Consider the following 16,037-nt stretch of genomic DNA (forward strand, 5'->3'; position numbering starts at 1 on the left):
CCCTGTGACCTCCCTGACACCCCACAACAGTGCACAGCCGGCCTGCAGCACCCTGTGACTTGACACCCCACAACAGCGCACAGCTGGCCTGCAGCACCCCATGACCTCCCTGACACCCCAGCACAGCGCACAGCCAGCCTGCAGCACCCCAGCTCTCCCCTGACTCCCACCCCGCTACAGTACACCCCATCACCTCCCCTGCCCCACACCCCGCTGCAGCACACCGGCGGCTCGCGATACCCAGACCCTCCCCAGCTGACCCCCCACCGCGGCACACGGCGCCCTACGACACCCCAGCTCCTCCGCGCTGGGCTGGTGGTGCCAGTAAGCAGCGGCGGGGGGTAGTGGTCAGGCTGGGCCTCGCCCCGTCCCGAGGGGCCGCAGGCAGGCCAGGAAGCGGCCGCCATCGCGGGGGGGGAAGCGGCGCTAATCGGATGAGGCCCCCGCGGCGGCGGCTGGGTGGGAGGAGGAGAAACCCCCAAATCGCATCAGGATCGAGCGAGGGGCTCCATTAGAGCGGGGGGGCGGGGGCTGCTAATGGACGCTGGGGAGTGAGCTCAGGCGCTGGCCCCGGTTCAAGGCAGCCGGCCCGGGGCCGCGCTGCCGGGTGGGGGGGGGGGCGGGAAGGAAGGGGGGGAGCCGGCCCCGCTCCCGCCCCAGCTCTGCACCCACACTCACGCCCTCGGTGGGTTTTTTTTATTCAATCGGAGTTGCCATGTGAACGGACCCAAAATACAAAAAAAAAAAAAAAAAATAAAATAACCAAACAAGGAAAGAAAAGAGACGGAAACAAACCCGAGTATTTAAAAAAAATAAATTGATGCGAAACAGGGCTGAGGTGGGACCAAGGCCCCTCCAGGGCCTCCTTCCTCCATGGGGTCCCGCTCCCCCTGCCAGGCACTGAGGGCTGAGGGAGCTGGGGGGCCCCGACCCCGCTCCCCCCGCCCTGAGCACGGGGGCAGGAGGAGGCGAGGTGGCGGGTGGCGAGGCGGGGCGGGGAGCAGGCGAAGGCCAAGCCCCGGGTCCCTGCCGGGGGGCCGGGACACCCGCACCCCTCGCCGATCCGGGAACCAGCCTGGGGCCAGCTGGGGACGGGGCTAATCCGAGCCAGACGCCGATTCCTCCGAGCTGGGGGGCGGGCTGGCCACCCCCTCCTCCTCCGAGTCCTGCGGGCGGGGATGAGGTCAGGGCCGCAGGGATGAGGTCAGGGCCGTGGGGATGAGGTCAGGGCCGCGGGGATGAGGTCAGGGCCGCGGGGATGAGGTCAGGGCCGCAGCTCCCCACCTCTCCCATGCCCCACAGTGGGGCCAGGGTGACAGCGGTGGCCTGGGGACGGCTGTAGCACACAGGCCACCCCCGCCCAGAGGGATGCGACCACGTCCCACACAGGAGGTACTGGAGGGTCCCAGCCCCTACAGGGACGGGATTGGGAGGGGGCCACCCTCTAGAGACAAGGGGAGCTGGGCCAGGAGACCCCCCGCCCACCACCAGCCCTCCCTACCTCCTTCTTGCTCTCCCCGGAGGAGCTCTCATCGCTGGAGACAAACTCTTTGCTCTTGAAGCTCTCACTCATGTTCTTAGCAGGGGACTTGGTGGAGGACAGAGACCTGGAGGTGGCGCTTTTCTTCTCCGCTTTCCCCTTCATCTGCTTCTCCTGTTTCTTCTTCTTCTTTTTCGACCTCTCCCTGGGCAGGTCAGGAGGCCGAGGAGCAGCGTTACCCCGCTGAAAGCCCCCCAGCCCCATCTCTGGCACCTTGGCGGAGCCAAGGACGCTCCTCACACCCACCCAGCCCTGCTGAGGCCCAGCACCGCCGTGGCGGGGAACACCCCGATTCTGGAGGGCGAAGCCCCCCCCTCCAGCCCTCCCCGCTCTGCGCACTCACGCCTTGGAGCTCTCCGACTTGCCGCCCACGCTGTACTCCTTCATGGCCTTCTCGTAGTCCCTCCTGGCATCTTCTGCCTTGCGATCCCATTCCTGCAGCAAGAGCACGAGGTCAGTGGGGCCGTGTGTCCCTCCCGCCCCACGCCAGCGCTCCCCCTGCGTCCCTCACGCCTCGGATCCAGCCCACGCTCACCCCGCAGCTCGCCAGCCCCAGGATGTCACCTCCCCCCGTCCCATCTGCGGAGCACCCAGTTCCCGACACCAAGCAGGAGCCCCCCCAGGCCCAGGCTCAGCTCTCCCCACCAGCACGGTGACCCAAAGGCCCCGGGCCCCACCTCCTTCTTCTCCTTGGACATGGCCTTCCAGAGCTCCCCGGCCTTCTTGGACAGGTCTGTGATGCTGATGCCAGGGTGGTCTGACTTGATCTTCTCGCGGTTGGCGTTCAGCCAGAGCATGTAAGCTGACATCGGCCGCTTGGGCGCGTTGGGGTCCTTCCCCTTCTTGCTCTAGAAGGCAGAGAGCGGAGAGAACACAGGTGAAAATAGCGCTTCAGGATATGGCGTAGTTGAGAACGGTCAGCGTTAGGTTAATGGTTGGACTGGATGATCTTCAGGGTCTTTTCCAACCTGGATGACTCTGTGAAAAGCTGGCAGGGCACTGCTCACCCAACACCCCAGGACCTGGGGTCACCCCAGAACGTGGGGCCAGGTCTCTGCTCGCCTCCCCCACCCCAGCAGCGCCGTCCAGTCACACCCACCACAGCTGTGAGGGCGGGTTGTTGGAGACGAATCCCCCAACAACCAAAGGGCCTGGTTGTTTGGCAGGGACTCCACCGACACCCACGTGTGGCAAAGCCAGGCCTGGACAACCGACCCAGGCAGGGCAGCGCCCAGCGAGGCGGCCGTGGCAGAGGGCCGAGGTGAAGCAGTCGAGGGGCTGTGACCTGCATCCCCCTGGCGCTGCTCCCCCGAGGGAGCGCGACCTCTCCACCGCCCCTCACCTCCAGCTGCTTCTTGCGGGGCTTGCGGTCTTTGACAATCTTGGCTTTCTTGGCTGGCTTCTTCTCGTCACGGTCGCTGTCGCCGTCACCGCTGGAGGAGCTGGCCGAGGCATTGCTGTCAAACCTGCACAGAGGTACTCGGCTTCAGCGACAGCTCAAGACTCCCACCCCGAAAAGGTGAAGCACGAGGTGGGGGAGATGTAGCAACCGCAAGCGGACAGCAAGACGTGCTCCCGAACTCTCCCAGCCCATAATAATTCGGAGCCTTCCTGAGCTGGAGCGGTTGTGTTTACGCTTAACAGCTCTCGGGGGATTCTCCTTCCACGAACATGGCTCATCATTTTCTGACTTCCTGTAAGTTTTAGGCACCCACAAGGCCCCACGGCCCAGCGCCACCAGGACCCTCCTCCTCCCCTCGGCCCCAACCTGGCCCTTTGCACCGGGGCAGGGGCAGCCATCCTCACACCCCTCTCCCCCTCCTCAGGATTTTAGGGAGCCGTGTCCCATCCTCCCGCTGTTCTCCCTTTGCCAGCCCAGACAGCCGAGGCTCGTCCCCAAGCCGCCTGATCCCCCGACTGCCCTTTGCTGACCCCTTCCAGCTGGGTCATGTCGTTGGAACTGCGTGAGCCCAGAACCACACCCACGGTTTTTAAGCCCAAGGATTTATAAAGTGATACCGGCTGTGCCCGGAGGCGTTCACACAGCCCCACGTGACACCCCCAAACAGCACCTTCCAAAATCTGCCCCCAGTCAGACCCCTGCCCAGCCCCTACTCACTCTTCAGCCACGTCGTCATCCTCTTCTCCAGGGTTGAAGGACTCGTCTGGAAGGAGAGAGCGCAGGGGTCAGCTCAGAGCGAGGCGAGGACGGACAGGACTTACCCGAGAGGGGGAAAAGAACCAACCACCCAGGACAGCCCCCCCAGCAGTCCCCCAGGCCCCCCTGGCCTCCACCCTCACCCGTCTCCTCCCCAGAGCCGTCGCTGCTGTCGTTGGCGTTCTCCTCCCGAATCTTGCCCTCCTCCTTCATCCTCTCCAAGTAGGCGTCATGTTGGTCCTCGTCAGAGTCAGCATATTCATCGTAGCTCTGCTTCATACCCTGCAGGACAGGAAGCATGAGAGCCGCTCCCCGTGGCCCCCCCCCACCGGCACACACCCCCCCGGCTCTGGAAACTGCAACTCCTGGCATGCTCCTGGGCGGGCACAGCCCCCGACGCATGCACGGGTGGGGAGGACGGGACCCCCACCATGTCCCTCCTCCGCCCCGTCAGGGCTCTGGAGAGAGGGTAGAGAAGTTATGAGTTAGGGGGGGCCCCTCTCGCAAATCATGCCAGGGTTACTGGGTTTAGTCAGGGACCACCACGGCCATGCAGAGGAAACCTGCACCAGGAGGAGGAAGAGGAGAAAGAGGAAGGGATATCGCACGGACCTTTTTCCTCTACAAGGGCAAGGAGAGAAAAGAGAGGTGAAAAGAAAAAAAAAGGGGAAAAGCGGCAAAATTCTGGAGAGAAGACCGCCCGCAGCCCTCTCCCCAGGCCCCCGGCGGGGCGGCGGTTCCGGCCCCACTCCACAGGTACCTCCTTGAGGCCTCGGTTCTTGATATTCAGCTTCTTGGCATTGACGAAGTCGAAGAGCTTCCCATACTCCTCCCTGCAGGAGAAGCGGGGCGGTCAGGGGCTGGGTGGGGGGCAGCGGGCAACCAGGGGGGGGCCGCTGCACGCCCCGCACCCACCTCTCGATGCTGCTGAAGGTGTACTGTGTGCCCTGCTTGGTCTCGATCTCGAAGTCGAAGGAGCGGGTGGTGGTGGTGCCGCGGGCGAAGTTGACGAAGGAGATCTCGTCGAAGCGGATGTGCACAGGCGGCTTGTGCACGTAGATGAAGCCACGCTCCAGCGGATAGAGCAGCCCCGAGCTGGCCTTGTAGGAGCAGGTGATGCACTGGGCACCGGAGTGGCTGGAGGGAAACACAACCATCTGAGCGCCGCAGAGAGCAAACACCCCCCCTCCGCAGGACAGAGCAGCCCGGCAGCCACTCCCCGGCACGAAGCCCCTTCTCCCCAAATGCAGGAACAAGAGGGAAGGAGAGGGGCTGGTCCTGCTGCCAGGCAGGGACCTCAGAGAGCTGGGCTCAGACCACCACACCGGCAGCCCCTCCTGCCCAGGGAGGATGGGGCTTTGCCGCTCTCCCCAGCAGGGGGCTCGCGGGATGCCTCACCCCTGGAAGTTGCCAGGGACCGTGATCTTGCGGTTCACCAGCGCCTTCATGACCCGGCTGACCATCTCGTAGAGGGAGCCCGACATGTTCTTGGTGAGCCGCCCCTCGAAGCGCTTCTCCACCTCCTCCCTGCGTGGCCGAAGGAGAGGGCAGCCATGAGAGCGGGCACCCAGGAGGTTCGGTACCTCCCTCCTGGCTCCCCACAGCCCACCAGATCCAGGGAGGGCCTCGGGGACATGGCCTCAAACTCACTCGTTCATGTTGAGGGTGAGAGAAATGTCCTCATCCTTGGAGAAGAGCAGGATAAGGAAGTGGTAGCGGGTCTGGCCTTGCTTTATCGGGGGGTCCAGGCTGATCTGAAAAAGAGGAGAAAGCGAGGAGCTGAAATCCCCCAAGTCCACGGCCCTGGGGGAGGGAGGGCCCCTCGTCCCCTCCGCACCACAAAGAACATCTGCCGCTGGTCCTTGTGCGGGAGCAGGAAGAGGCGCAGCACGGTCGTGTAGGGGATCTTGTAGTCGAAGGTCTTGCCGTGGAGGTGCAGGAAGGTGGGGTAGATACGGATGTCGTAGCGCCCGCGAGGCGTGAGACACTGCAGCTCCCGGAAAATGCAGATGGCGTCTCCGGTGGCCTGGATCACGTCCGCCTTGGAGAGGACATTCTGAGCGAAGGCCTGCAAGGGAAGAGGGTTACGGGGTACCCAGGCACCTCCCTGCCTGACCCGCTGCACCCATTGCCCCCCGCTCACCTCCACGGGGTCCACACCATCCTCCTGGGTCGGGGGCACGTAGAATCGAACCTCCATGAGCGAGACCTCGGCGTCATCGTTCTGGTGGAACTCCAGGGTCACCTCATTCTTGCCCGTCGTGCACTGGGAGACGTTGCTGAGGGGGATCTCGAACACCGGCTGCTCCCCGATGTCGAAGGAGAGCAGCTGCCCTGCAGCGGCGGCAGCGGAGGCGCAGCCCGTCACCGCAGGCTCAGAGCCGCCGCGCGGCGAGGGGGGACCCCGAGGACACCGCCAGCAAGCGGGTCACTGCCCGGGGCACCGTCCAGGTGCTGCCGGGAAACCGTCCCAGCCGCCAGCCCAGCCCCAGTGCCCCGCAGCCCCGCAGGTTCCCATCCCCAGTAACGGCAGTGCCACGACTCACCTCCAAACCTCACTGTCCCCCAATTCCAACCCTTCACGCACAGGTCCTTCTCCGCCAGCTCCAGGCGATAGTGCGCCTTGAAGAAATCTGAGAGCTTATCAAATTCCTGGGCCAGGGCGAGAATGGGGGAACGTCTGTTAGAAACCACCACGCAGAGGCGGGTGCTGCCCAGAGCTCGGAACGGGGGTGCAGCCCCGCCCCGCACAAGGGAAACAGCAAACAAAAAGGGGGGTCGGAGCTGTTTTTGGGGGTTCAGCGCTGTCAGACGCGCAGGGAGCGCAGCTCAACGCGGGACAAGCACAAGCTGGCAAGAGAAGAGATGCCAGCCGGGGGCAAGGATGGGCCACGGAGGTGGGGGCTGGGGCACTCACCGATTCCCGGAAACCATCATATTTGTAGACGTGGCCGTTCTTGGTGAGCAGCTTGAGGCCATGACCGAGCGCCACACGCCGCCACACGCCCTCGGCCAGCTCCGAGGCCTGGATGTTGTCCACCTTCCCCGTCTTGCTGTTCTTGAAGATGACGCCTTGGCGGCTCAGTCGCAGCCGCCCATCGTTCTGCCGGGAGAGGCAGGTGTGAGGTGGAGGAACAGCTCAATGACACTGACAGGCTCCGGAACAGGCAACCGCCGCCCTTTGGGCGCAACAGGCGGCTGCACAACCCCTCCAAGCGAAACAAAATGAGGCAACTTCCCCAACCGCCCACCAGCTTGAGTCCTCACCACCCCAGTTCAGGATTCAAGCAGCCACAAGACAGCCGCCCTCGGTGTCGCTGCACTGCTGTAGCTCTGCCAGGCTTTTGGGGACAACATCCCAAAAGCCAAAGGGTTAAAGGTGACCCAGAAAGACCACGAGCCCCCCCGGCCCGCTCCCCCGCGCTGCAACAGGCCGATGGCCAACAGGCAGCCCTCTGGCCGCAGCTCGGGCGGACACAGCGGGCTGGCATCCCTTATTCCCACTCCTGGAAGCATTCCCAACCGCAGCCTCGCTCGCTCTGAATCGGGCTGGCACTAAAAGCCCCCGTTGATGCTCCCCAATGCTTCAGCCCCGGAAACGCGGCGCCTCCGCTCCCCGCTCTGGGGCCAGATCAGCAAAACCGTCGCTGCCAGGACAAGGCGACGTTGGGGTGGGGGCAGTGCCCGGCTGGGAGAGCCAGCCTGGATGCCACATGCCGCCCGCTGGGGCCCAAGCGGGGCTCCCCAGGGCCCATGCCCCCCCCCCAGCCCACTCACCATGGATCCCTTCACCTCCTGGTAAATCTCGTTGAACTCCAGCGTGTCGGCCATGGCGGCTGGGGGAGGCGGCGGCACCGGGGGATGGGGAGGGGAAGGAGGCCGAGCGCAGCGAGTGGTTCAGCGCCCCCCCAGCGCTCATGCCCCGGCCAGGGCAGAGGGGACGGACGGGGACAGCGGAGCTGCGGGGGGAGAGGAGGGTGAGCGGGGCTGGGCACGGCGGCCCCCCGGGGGAAGATGGCTTCCGCGGGGGGAGGCTCCGCCAGCGCAGCCACGCCGACACCCCCGAAACCAAACCTCCGTCCCCCCAAACCCGCTCCCGCCTCAGCGCCGCTCTCCTCTTCCCCGCCCCCCCGCCCCGCGGGACTCCACTGCCTCTGGGGGCGTCACCGACCCACTCGCGGGGGGCGACCCAGACCCCCCCGGGGCCCTCTTCTCCCCCCTCCCCAGATGGGCCGCAGCCCCACGGCCTTCCCCGGCGCCCTCCCCCCGGCTTCGGCGTGTGTGTCCCCCCGCCCCGCCCTCGGTCCCTCCAGCCCTGCCCTCCCCCTCTTCAGTGCCCCCCCGCACCCCAAACTCCCCCCCCCCGCTGCTCCCAGCCCCCAAATCCCCCCCGGCCACAGCCCTCCCCCGGGGCCTAAAGGCCTCCCCCCCATCCCGGGCCTGTCGTTCCCCCTCCCCGGGACCCCAAACACCCCCCCCCCGGGCCCCGCGGCCCCCCCCGGCCCAGCCCCCCCCGCACCGCCGCCACTTTTCCCGCCTGCGCAACACGAACCTCGCGCGGAGCCTCCCCCCGCCGCCGCCGCCGCCGCCACCGCCGGAAGCCGCCCCCACTTCCGCCATAGAGAGGAGGCGCCGCTCTGGGCGCCACGGCGGGGCCACAGAGCGCCGGGAGGACTCCGGCTAGAGAGGACGCGGCGTCCCACGCCCGCCTCGCCATAGAGGTGGCGAAGGGGGGGGTTGGCGAGGGGCTAGAGCGGCCGCTCCTCCCGGCCCCCCCCCCCCGGCGCGCTGCCTCTCCCGGTACCATAGAGAGGCGGGAGGCCTCCGGCCGGAGGGGCGCCCCCTACTGGGCAGCGCCGGGTGATCCCCGTGACGTCACCGCGAGGGGTTGGGGGGTGAGGGGGGGAAGCACCCCACAACTGAGACACCCCCCCCAAAACGGGGGCACGGAAAAAATGGGAGCGCCCCAAAAAGGAGGCGCCCCCAAACCCTGGGGGCTGCACACACTCCCCCCCATCAGCACCCACACAAACACCCCAGGGACCCCCCAAACCCGCCCCCCCTGCGCCCCAACGCGGGGCTGCCCCGGCCCCGCCCGCGTGCCCCGAGGCGGGAGCCCCGGCGGGGGGGGGCCCCGCCCCAGGACCCCCCCGGAGCCCCCATCCCCCCAGGAAGGGGGCGCGGCCCCTCCCTCCCCCGGGCGCTGCCTCCGCCCTGCCCCCGCCCTCCTCCCGCCCTGCCCGCACTACCCCCGCTGCCTGTACCCCTGCCTGCTCCCGCCGTGCCCACACCAGCCTCTGCTGCCTGTACCCCTGCCTGTGCCCCTGCCTGCTCCCGCCGTGCCCACATCGCCCCTCGCCGCCTGTACCCCTGCCTGTACCCCTGCCGACCCCCGCCCTGCCCGCACCACCCCTGGCTGCCTGTACCCCTGCCCGCCCTGCCCATGCCCCCCCCGCGCCCCAGCACCCGCTGGGTGACCGACTTCTTCTCCTACGAGACCACCAAGTCGGTGGTGGTGAAGAGCTGGGTGGTGGGGGCCGTCAACCGCGGCGTGCAGCTCCTCATCCTCGCTTACTTCGTCGGGTGAGACCCCCCCCCGGGGACCCCCCCACCCGCCGTCACCCCTCCTCGCCCAGGGCATCGCTTGGTGACGAGCGGGTGGCAGCGGGGTGACGGGGGGGGCTGCCGCGAGGGACACCCGTGGGATGACAAGGGGAGTGGGGGGGTGACAGCGAGGGGACAGCCTGGACGGGGGGACAGGGCGGAGGGGGGGCGGCCGGGCCAGGAGCTGCGGGTGACAGTGCGGGTAATGGGGGCGGAGGAGGGACAGGCGAGGGGGTGACAAGTGTGTCAGCGCCGGGAACGTCAGGTGTGCCGACACGGGTGACACGACGGGGACAACCAGGGGAGCGCGTCGGTGCAGGTGACACGACGGGAACAGCCAGGGGAGCGTCTTGGTGCGGGTGACAAGCGTCTGTGGGTGATAAAGAGGGGCGGGAGCAGCAGCACGGCCTCGGCGGGTGACAGAGGGGGGGTCTCTGCACCCGGGTCCTCCCCGGGGGGTGACAGAGACCACCGGCAGGGCGCGGGGGGGTGACAAGCGCCTGTCGGAGGACCGACAGCCACTCGGGTGGGCAGACCCGGGTGCCCCAGGGCTCCGGCAGCTCCGGGGGTGACGGGGGGGGCGCAGTCAGGTCCCGTGGGGGGGGCGGGGGGATGACTGTCCCCACCCGCTGCGGGTGTCGTCCCAGCTGGGTGTTCCTCCATGAGAAAGCCTACCAGGTGCGGGACACCGTCATCGAGTCCTCGGTGGTGACCAAGGTCAAGGGCATCGGGCGCTACGCCGGCCGGGTGCTGGATACGGCCGACTACGTCACCCCCCACCAGGTGAGGGGGGGCCGGGTCCCTCCCCTGCCTCAGTTTCCCCTCCCGGATGGAGCGGGGGAGGGTGTCAGGGTGACGGTGACGTGTCCCCCCCCCAGGGCACCTCGGTGTTCGTGGTGGTCACCAAGCAGATCCTGACGGAGAACCAGGCGCAGGGCGTCTGCCCGGAGGTGCGGGGGGGGGGGCTGGGGGGTGCACCCCGGGCTGACACCCCCCCCCCCGTGGCCCCCGCCCCGGCTCACCGCCCCCCCCTGCAGAGCGAAGCCGAGTACCGCTGCACGGCCGACCGCGACTGCCGGGGGAAGGGCCCCGCCACGGGCAGCGGTGAGGGGGGACCCCGCCCCGGGGCTGGGGGGGGGCCGGGGGGGTGCTGAGCCCCCCCCCCGCGCTGATGGGCGGTCCGGCAGGGGTGCTGACGGGGCGCTGCGTCCCCTACAACGGGACCCTGCGCACCTGCGAGATCCGGGGCTGGTGCCCACCCGAGGTGGACACCGTGGACGTGTGAGTGTGACCGGGGTGACACGGGGGGGCGGGGGCGCGTGTCACTCCACTCTGTGTCCCCAGGGACACCCCCCTCTCTTCCCCCCCCCCCCCACTCCCGCTCCAGACCCGTCATGCTGGAGGCCGAGAACTTCACCCTCTTCATCAAGAACAGCATCCGCTTCCCGCTCTTCGGCTTCGAGAAGTGAGTGGTGCGGGGACACGGGGACACGGGGCCGGTGGCTGGCTGGTGGCCATGACCCCCCCACACCGTGTGTGTCCCCCCCCCAGGGCCAACCTGCCGCCCCCCGGCAGCGGGGGGGAGCTGGGGCGGTGCCGGTTCCACCCCGAGCTGCAGCCCCTCTGCCCCATCCTGCGCCTGGGGGACGTGGTGCGCATGGCCGGGCAGGACTTCCCCACGCTGGCCGCCACCGTGAGCGGGGACACGGCGACACGGAGGGGGGCGCGGGGATGTGGGACAGGGGGTGGGGGACACGGGGATGTGGGGACACAGGGACACAAGACAGGGTGGGAGACACGGGGACACGGCGGGGGGGTGGGGGACAGGGACTGGGGCACACGGGGACACGGTGGAGGGGCCGGTGGGGGGGTGCAGGTGCGTGGGACAGGGGGTGGGGGACACGAGGACATGGGACAGGGGATGGGGACACGGAGGTGTGGGATGTAGGGACACGGGGACACGGAGATGTGGGAGTGGGGACACGGGGACATAGACGGGGGTGGGGGACACGGTGGAGGGGCGGGTGGGGGGGCACGGGGGCGTGGGACAGGGGGTGGGGGACACGGAGGTGTGGGATGTGGGGACACGGGGACATAGACAGGGGGTGGGCGACACGGGAATGTGAGACAGAGTGGGGGACATGGGGATGTGGGGACACAGGGATGTGGGACAGGGGATGGGGGACACAGGGACACAAGATGGGGTGGGGGACACGGGACATGGGGACATGGGCAGAGGGTGGGGGACACGGAGATGTGGGATGGGGGACATGGGGACGTGAGACGGGATGTGAGCATGTGGGACAGGGGATGGGGGACACGGGACGTGAGGGAACAGGGATGTGGGACGTGGGGACACGGGGATGTGGGACTTGGGGCTGTGGTGGGGGGGCTGTGAGGACCCGGGGTGTGGGGCTGTGGGGCCGCGGAGCCGCGTGCGATGGCGGCTGACACGGGGGGGGGCAGGGGGGGGTGCTGGGCATCAAGATCGGGTGGGTGTGTGACCTGGACCGCGCCTGGGAGCGCTGCCTGCCCCGCTACTCCTTCACCCGCCTGGACGGCCGCGCCCGCGCCCCCGCGCCCGCCCCCGGCTACAACTTCAGGTACGGCCCCACCGCCGCCCGGGGACACGCGTGTCACACGTGTGTGTCACACGCGTGTGCGCAGCCCGGCACGGCCCCACGTCCCCGCGCAGGCACGCCCGGTACTACCGCTGGCAGGACGGCACCGAGCGTCGCACCCTCACCAAGGCCTTCGGCATCCGCTTCGACGTCCTGGTGTACGGAAACGTAGGTGGGGGGCTCGGGGGGTCCCGGGGGTGCGGGGACGGGGGGGTGGGGACCCCCCCCCACCAACGGGGGTCTCTGCACCCCCAGGCTGGGAAGTTCGGCATCATCCCCACCCTCATCAACACGGTGGCAGCTTTCACCTCCATCGGTGTGGTGAGTTGTGGCCGTTCTCAGCCCCTGTGTGGTGGCATTTCCTGGGGGGGGCGGGGGGGCTTGGGAGAGGCCCTGTGCACCCCACAAGTGTGGGGCGGGGGGGGGGCAGTGATACCCCATCATGACTGGGAGGAGGATGGAGGAAAACCACAGAGCCATGGGGCACGGGGACACAGCCAAGCCCCACAGTGACGGCAGCCTGGCTCCGGGAGGGGCTATGGGGCATCAGGGGGGTGCCCCATATTGCGGGGCCCCCCCACCCCAACGCTGCCGCCCCCAGGGCACGGTGCTGTGCGACATCATCCTGCTCAACTTCCTGAAGGGAGCCGAGCACTACAAGGCCCGCAAATTCGAGGAGGTCAGTCAGGGGGACTGGGGGTGCCATGGGGCTGGGGGTGCCGTGGGGCTGGGGGTGCTGGGGGGCTGGGCGGTACGGGGGACGTGCAGGCAGGGCCCCTGCCCATCCCCGGTGCCCCGGCCGTGGGGCAGGGACTGACCCAGCGCCCACCCTCTGCCCCACAGGTGCCAGAGGTCGGGGTGCCCGCGCCCCCCGCCAGCCCCACGGCATGTCCCCCCGCGGCGCTGGGGGGCTGCAGCCGAGACAAACACTCCACCGACTCGGGCACCTTCTCCCTCGGGCTGTAGTCCCGGGCGCCGTGGGGCAGCCCCCCCCGCCCCGCCCCCCCTGCCCCCCCCTGCCAGCCCCGGGGTGCCCCAGCCCTGTCCCAGTGTCCCCAGTGCCCCCCCCCTCCCCGACCCAGGCGCCCAGCACTCCCCTCAGCCGTGGGGTCCCACCCCATGTCCCCCGGGTCCCCTCAGCTCCCACATCTCTGGCCGGGGGGGGGGCTGGGGGCCCCCCAGGGCTGGGTGCTGCTTCCTGGGGCAGTGGGTGCTGTTGGGTGCCAGGGGTGACACCCCAAACCCCCCAGATGGGTGCTGGGGGCGAGTGGGCTGCCGGGGGCCACCCCTGTGTGACCCCCGTGACACCTCCCTGCTCCCAGCTGACCCCACACTGGGGGGCCGCACCCCCCACCCCAATAAACCTTTGGCTCACAGCACTCGCCCGTCTCCAGCCTGGAGGGGGGGGTGAGGGGTGGTTGGGGGGGTCTGACGGGGAGGGTTGGGGGCGCGGGGGGTAGAGGAGGGGGAGGTCAGGGCGATGCCACCAATTTGGGGTGTCCAGGGGGGCCAGTGTCAGGGCAGGGGACCCTGTGCCCCCCCCATTGCCCACACAAGGGCTGTGCAGGATACAAGGGGCACCCAACACCCCCCCCCCCCCCCCGTGCATCCCTGGATGCCTCCCACCCCCCGTTACAGCCCCAGCACCCACGCCGGGGCCACCCCAGGACCCCCCACCCACCTGCCCAGGGCCCAGACACGGAGATGGGTGCTAAAAGCTGAAACTTTATTGAGATCCAGGGTGGGGGTGCAGCCCCCTGCCGTGGGGCCGGCGGGGGCAACACAGAAGCAGGGGGGTGCCTGGGGGGGCCGCAGGGCTGGAGGGCACAGCGGGGGGGCTGAGCCCCTCAGTACTCGCAGATGAAGGGCAGCCTCGTCTGGCAGTTCAGGCTTCTCCAGCGCCCGTCTGGGGGGGGGAAAGGAGAGGGGGGGGTCAGCCCTGGCTCCCAACAGCACCCAGCCCCCCAGGGACCAGCCCCAGCCCCCCAGGGACACGACCCAAGCCCCGCTGCTGCCAGCCCCACCCCAGCCCCCCCGGGACCAGGCCTCCGCGTACCACCTTCCCATCTCAGGGTCCTCCCCCAGCATCCTCCCACCCACCCTCCCGCCCTCTCTGCACAACCCGCCCCCAAGGCTCCGGGTGCCCCCCGAGGTGGTGGGCGCCGCCCCCCCCGTGCCCCCCGCCACTGACCGTTGGTGCAGAGGGAGGTGCAGTAGCAGTGGAAGTGCAGGGGGTAGCCCGCCTGCCAGTTGGAATAGTTCCAGCAGCTCCGGTCCGTCCACTGGCACGACACCAGGGGCCCTGCGGGGGGGGGGACAGGACGAGGCCATGGGGACACCCCTGGCACCCGGCATGGGGAGCCTGGGGGGTGGCGGGGTGGGGGATGGGCTGGGACACCCAGGAACAGTCACTGGGACAGGGCTGGGACACCCAAGGTGAGCACTGGGGACACTGGGACAGTGCTGGGACACCCAGGATGGGCACTGGGGACAGGGGACAGGGCTGGGACATGCAGGAGTGGTCACTGGGACAGGGCTGGGACACCCAGGATGGGCACTGGGGACACCGGGACAAGGCTGGGATACCCAGGATGGGCACTGGGGACAGGGCTGGGACATCCAGGGTGGGCACTGGAGACACCGGGACAGGGCTGGCGGCGGGGGGGGTCTCTTACCACGGGCTGGGTGATGGCCCCGATCCAGACCTGCCCGCTGTTGATGCAGAGCCGGGCCTGGTGCCACAGGCAGGAGTTCATGTGGCAGTTGTGGATGGACGCCAGCTGCCCGTGGTAGCAATGGGCACAGACACTCTGCGGAGGGGACGGACACCAGTCACGGGGATGCCCGGGTGGCAGGCGGTGTCCCCCGTGTCCCTCGACCCTCCCGGCCACCCCCTGCCCACCTGGGCAGACTGGAAGTCGTGGCAGCCTTTGACGATGATGTAGCGGAAAGTGGTGGCACCCAGCTGAGGAGGGACGCTGAGCTCCTGCGTCTCGCTCGCCAGCGGGCACCGCACAGTCTTCTCCTTCTCTTCCTCCCGCACCTCCAGCGCCGACGCCTCTGCCTCCGCCTTCGGGCCTGGCAGGGCCTGGGGACACCGGCGGGTGTCACCACGGGCACACGGGGCGTGGGGCAGCGGGGGTGTCCCCGCGGTGACCCCACGGAGTGGGCAGGGTGGGGGGCACTCACAGGGGCGTCTGGCGGAGACCGAGCCCAGCAGGGCCAGGATGAGGAGCAGGCAGGGCTGCATGGCGGGGCTGGGGACACCGGGGGGCTGGGGACAACGATGGGCTGGAGACAATGACGGGCTAGGGACAACGAGGGGACCATGTCCCCAGCATCCCTCTGCCATCCCCAGCATCACCCCACCCTCCCATGTCCCCTGTGCCACCCCCATGTCCCCAGTGTCCCCCTGCCACCCATGGTGCCACCCTGTGCCCCATGCCCTCTACCACCCCCAGTGCCCCCCGCCCCTTCGTGCCCCCCGTGTCCCCGGTTCCTCACTGCCGTCCCAGGTTGCCCAAGCACCCTGTGCCACTCCGTCCCCCCCAAGTCCCCCTGGCACCCCAGAGCCACCCGTGCCAGCCCCAGCGACACCCCCCCGGCCCCATCCCTGCTCCTCACCTGGGACGTGGGGGCTCTGCTCGCTGCAGGCTGGGGTGGCTCTGCCCGCTGCGCCCCTTATAGCGGTGACAGGGCCACGTATCCCCAACCGCAGCCTTGCGCCACCCCAGTCCCCACCCACTGCAACACCCCCCCACCAACCGCTAGGCACAGTGTGGGGGGACACCCGGGGGGACCCCGCCTGCACCCACCTGACCGGTGCATGGGGTGGGGGGTGCAGGGGGCAGCGGGAGGGGGGCGCAGGGGTTTGGGGTGCCTGGGGATAGGGGGTGGGGGCTGCGGGGGTTTGGGGTGCATGGGGCATGGGGATGGGGGGTGGGGTGCACGGGAGAGGGGTGCAGGGGGAACAGGGATGGGCTACAAGGGTTTTGGGGGGCACGGGCATGGGGGCTGTGGGGGGTTTTGGGGTGCAGGGGGCAAGGGGGTGGGAGCCGCTGGGATCTGGGGTGCACAGGGTGGCCCTGGGAGGGGGCTGCTGGGTTGGGGAGTA

The 16,037-nt window shown here is 69.0% G+C and overlaps 2 protein-coding genes and 1 long non-coding RNA gene across 5 annotated transcripts; 1 reads left to right on the top strand and 2 right to left on the bottom strand.

Moving 5' to 3' along the window:
* Positions 1-798: 798 nt before the first annotated feature.
* On the bottom strand, positions 799-8,381 carry SSRP1 (structure specific recognition protein 1). Of its 2 annotated transcripts, none has more exons than XM_074842037.1 (17): positions 8,251-8,381; positions 7,476-7,657; positions 6,616-6,801; positions 6,245-6,350; positions 5,842-6,032; positions 5,536-5,766; positions 5,349-5,452; positions 5,097-5,225; positions 4,614-4,835; positions 4,459-4,531; positions 3,842-3,980; positions 3,660-3,705; positions 2,883-3,006; positions 2,218-2,388; positions 1,884-1,975; positions 1,502-1,685; positions 799-1,166 (listed from the first exon to the last, which is right to left on the bottom strand). In XM_074842037.1, exons 2-17 carry the CDS (start codon positions 7,527-7,529, stop codon positions 1,098-1,100), a joined length of 2,121 nt encoding a protein of 706 aa, XP_074698138.1. In that variant the 5' UTR covers positions 7,530-7,657; positions 8,251-8,381; the 3' UTR covers positions 799-1,097. The 2 variants fall into 2 exon arrangements, with proteins under 2 accessions (XP_074698138.1, XP_074698139.1); XM_074842038.1 differs by lacking the exon at positions 8,251-8,381 and adding an exon at positions 8,218-8,235.
* A 591-nt stretch (positions 8,382-8,972) lies between these two features.
* On the top strand, positions 8,973-13,020 carry P2RX3 (purinergic receptor P2X 3). 2 transcript variants are annotated; one of them, XM_074841925.1, is made up of 12 exons: positions 8,973-9,281; positions 9,950-10,085; positions 10,181-10,252; positions 10,340-10,406; positions 10,490-10,583; positions 10,690-10,767; positions 10,854-10,995; positions 11,769-11,905; positions 11,998-12,091; positions 12,179-12,244; positions 12,525-12,602; positions 12,767-13,020. In XM_074841925.1, the coding sequence occupies exons 1-12, from the start codon at positions 9,142-9,144 to the stop codon at positions 12,887-12,889; spliced, it is 1,227 nt and encodes a 408-aa protein (XP_074698026.1). In that variant the 5' UTR covers positions 8,973-9,141; the 3' UTR covers positions 12,890-13,020. The 2 variants fall into 2 exon arrangements, with proteins under 2 accessions (XP_074698026.1, XP_074698027.1); XM_074841926.1 differs by lacking the exon at positions 10,181-10,252.
* A 612-nt stretch (positions 13,021-13,632) lies between these two features.
* On the bottom strand, positions 13,633-14,240 carry LOC141931023 (uncharacterized). The gene is made up of 2 exons (XR_012625471.1): positions 14,115-14,240; positions 13,633-13,829 (listed from the first exon to the last, which is right to left on the bottom strand). It is a non-coding gene; the product is annotated as an uncharacterized LOC141931023 (long non-coding RNA).
* Between the last annotated feature and the right edge of the window lie 1,797 nt (positions 14,241-16,037).

The sequence above is a fragment of the Strix aluco genome, chromosome 16 (genome assembly GCF_031877795.1).
Source record: "Strix aluco isolate bStrAlu1 chromosome 16, bStrAlu1.hap1, whole genome shotgun sequence".
In the NCBI taxonomy this organism is placed as follows: Eukaryota; Metazoa; Chordata; class Aves; order Strigiformes; family Strigidae; genus Strix; species Strix aluco.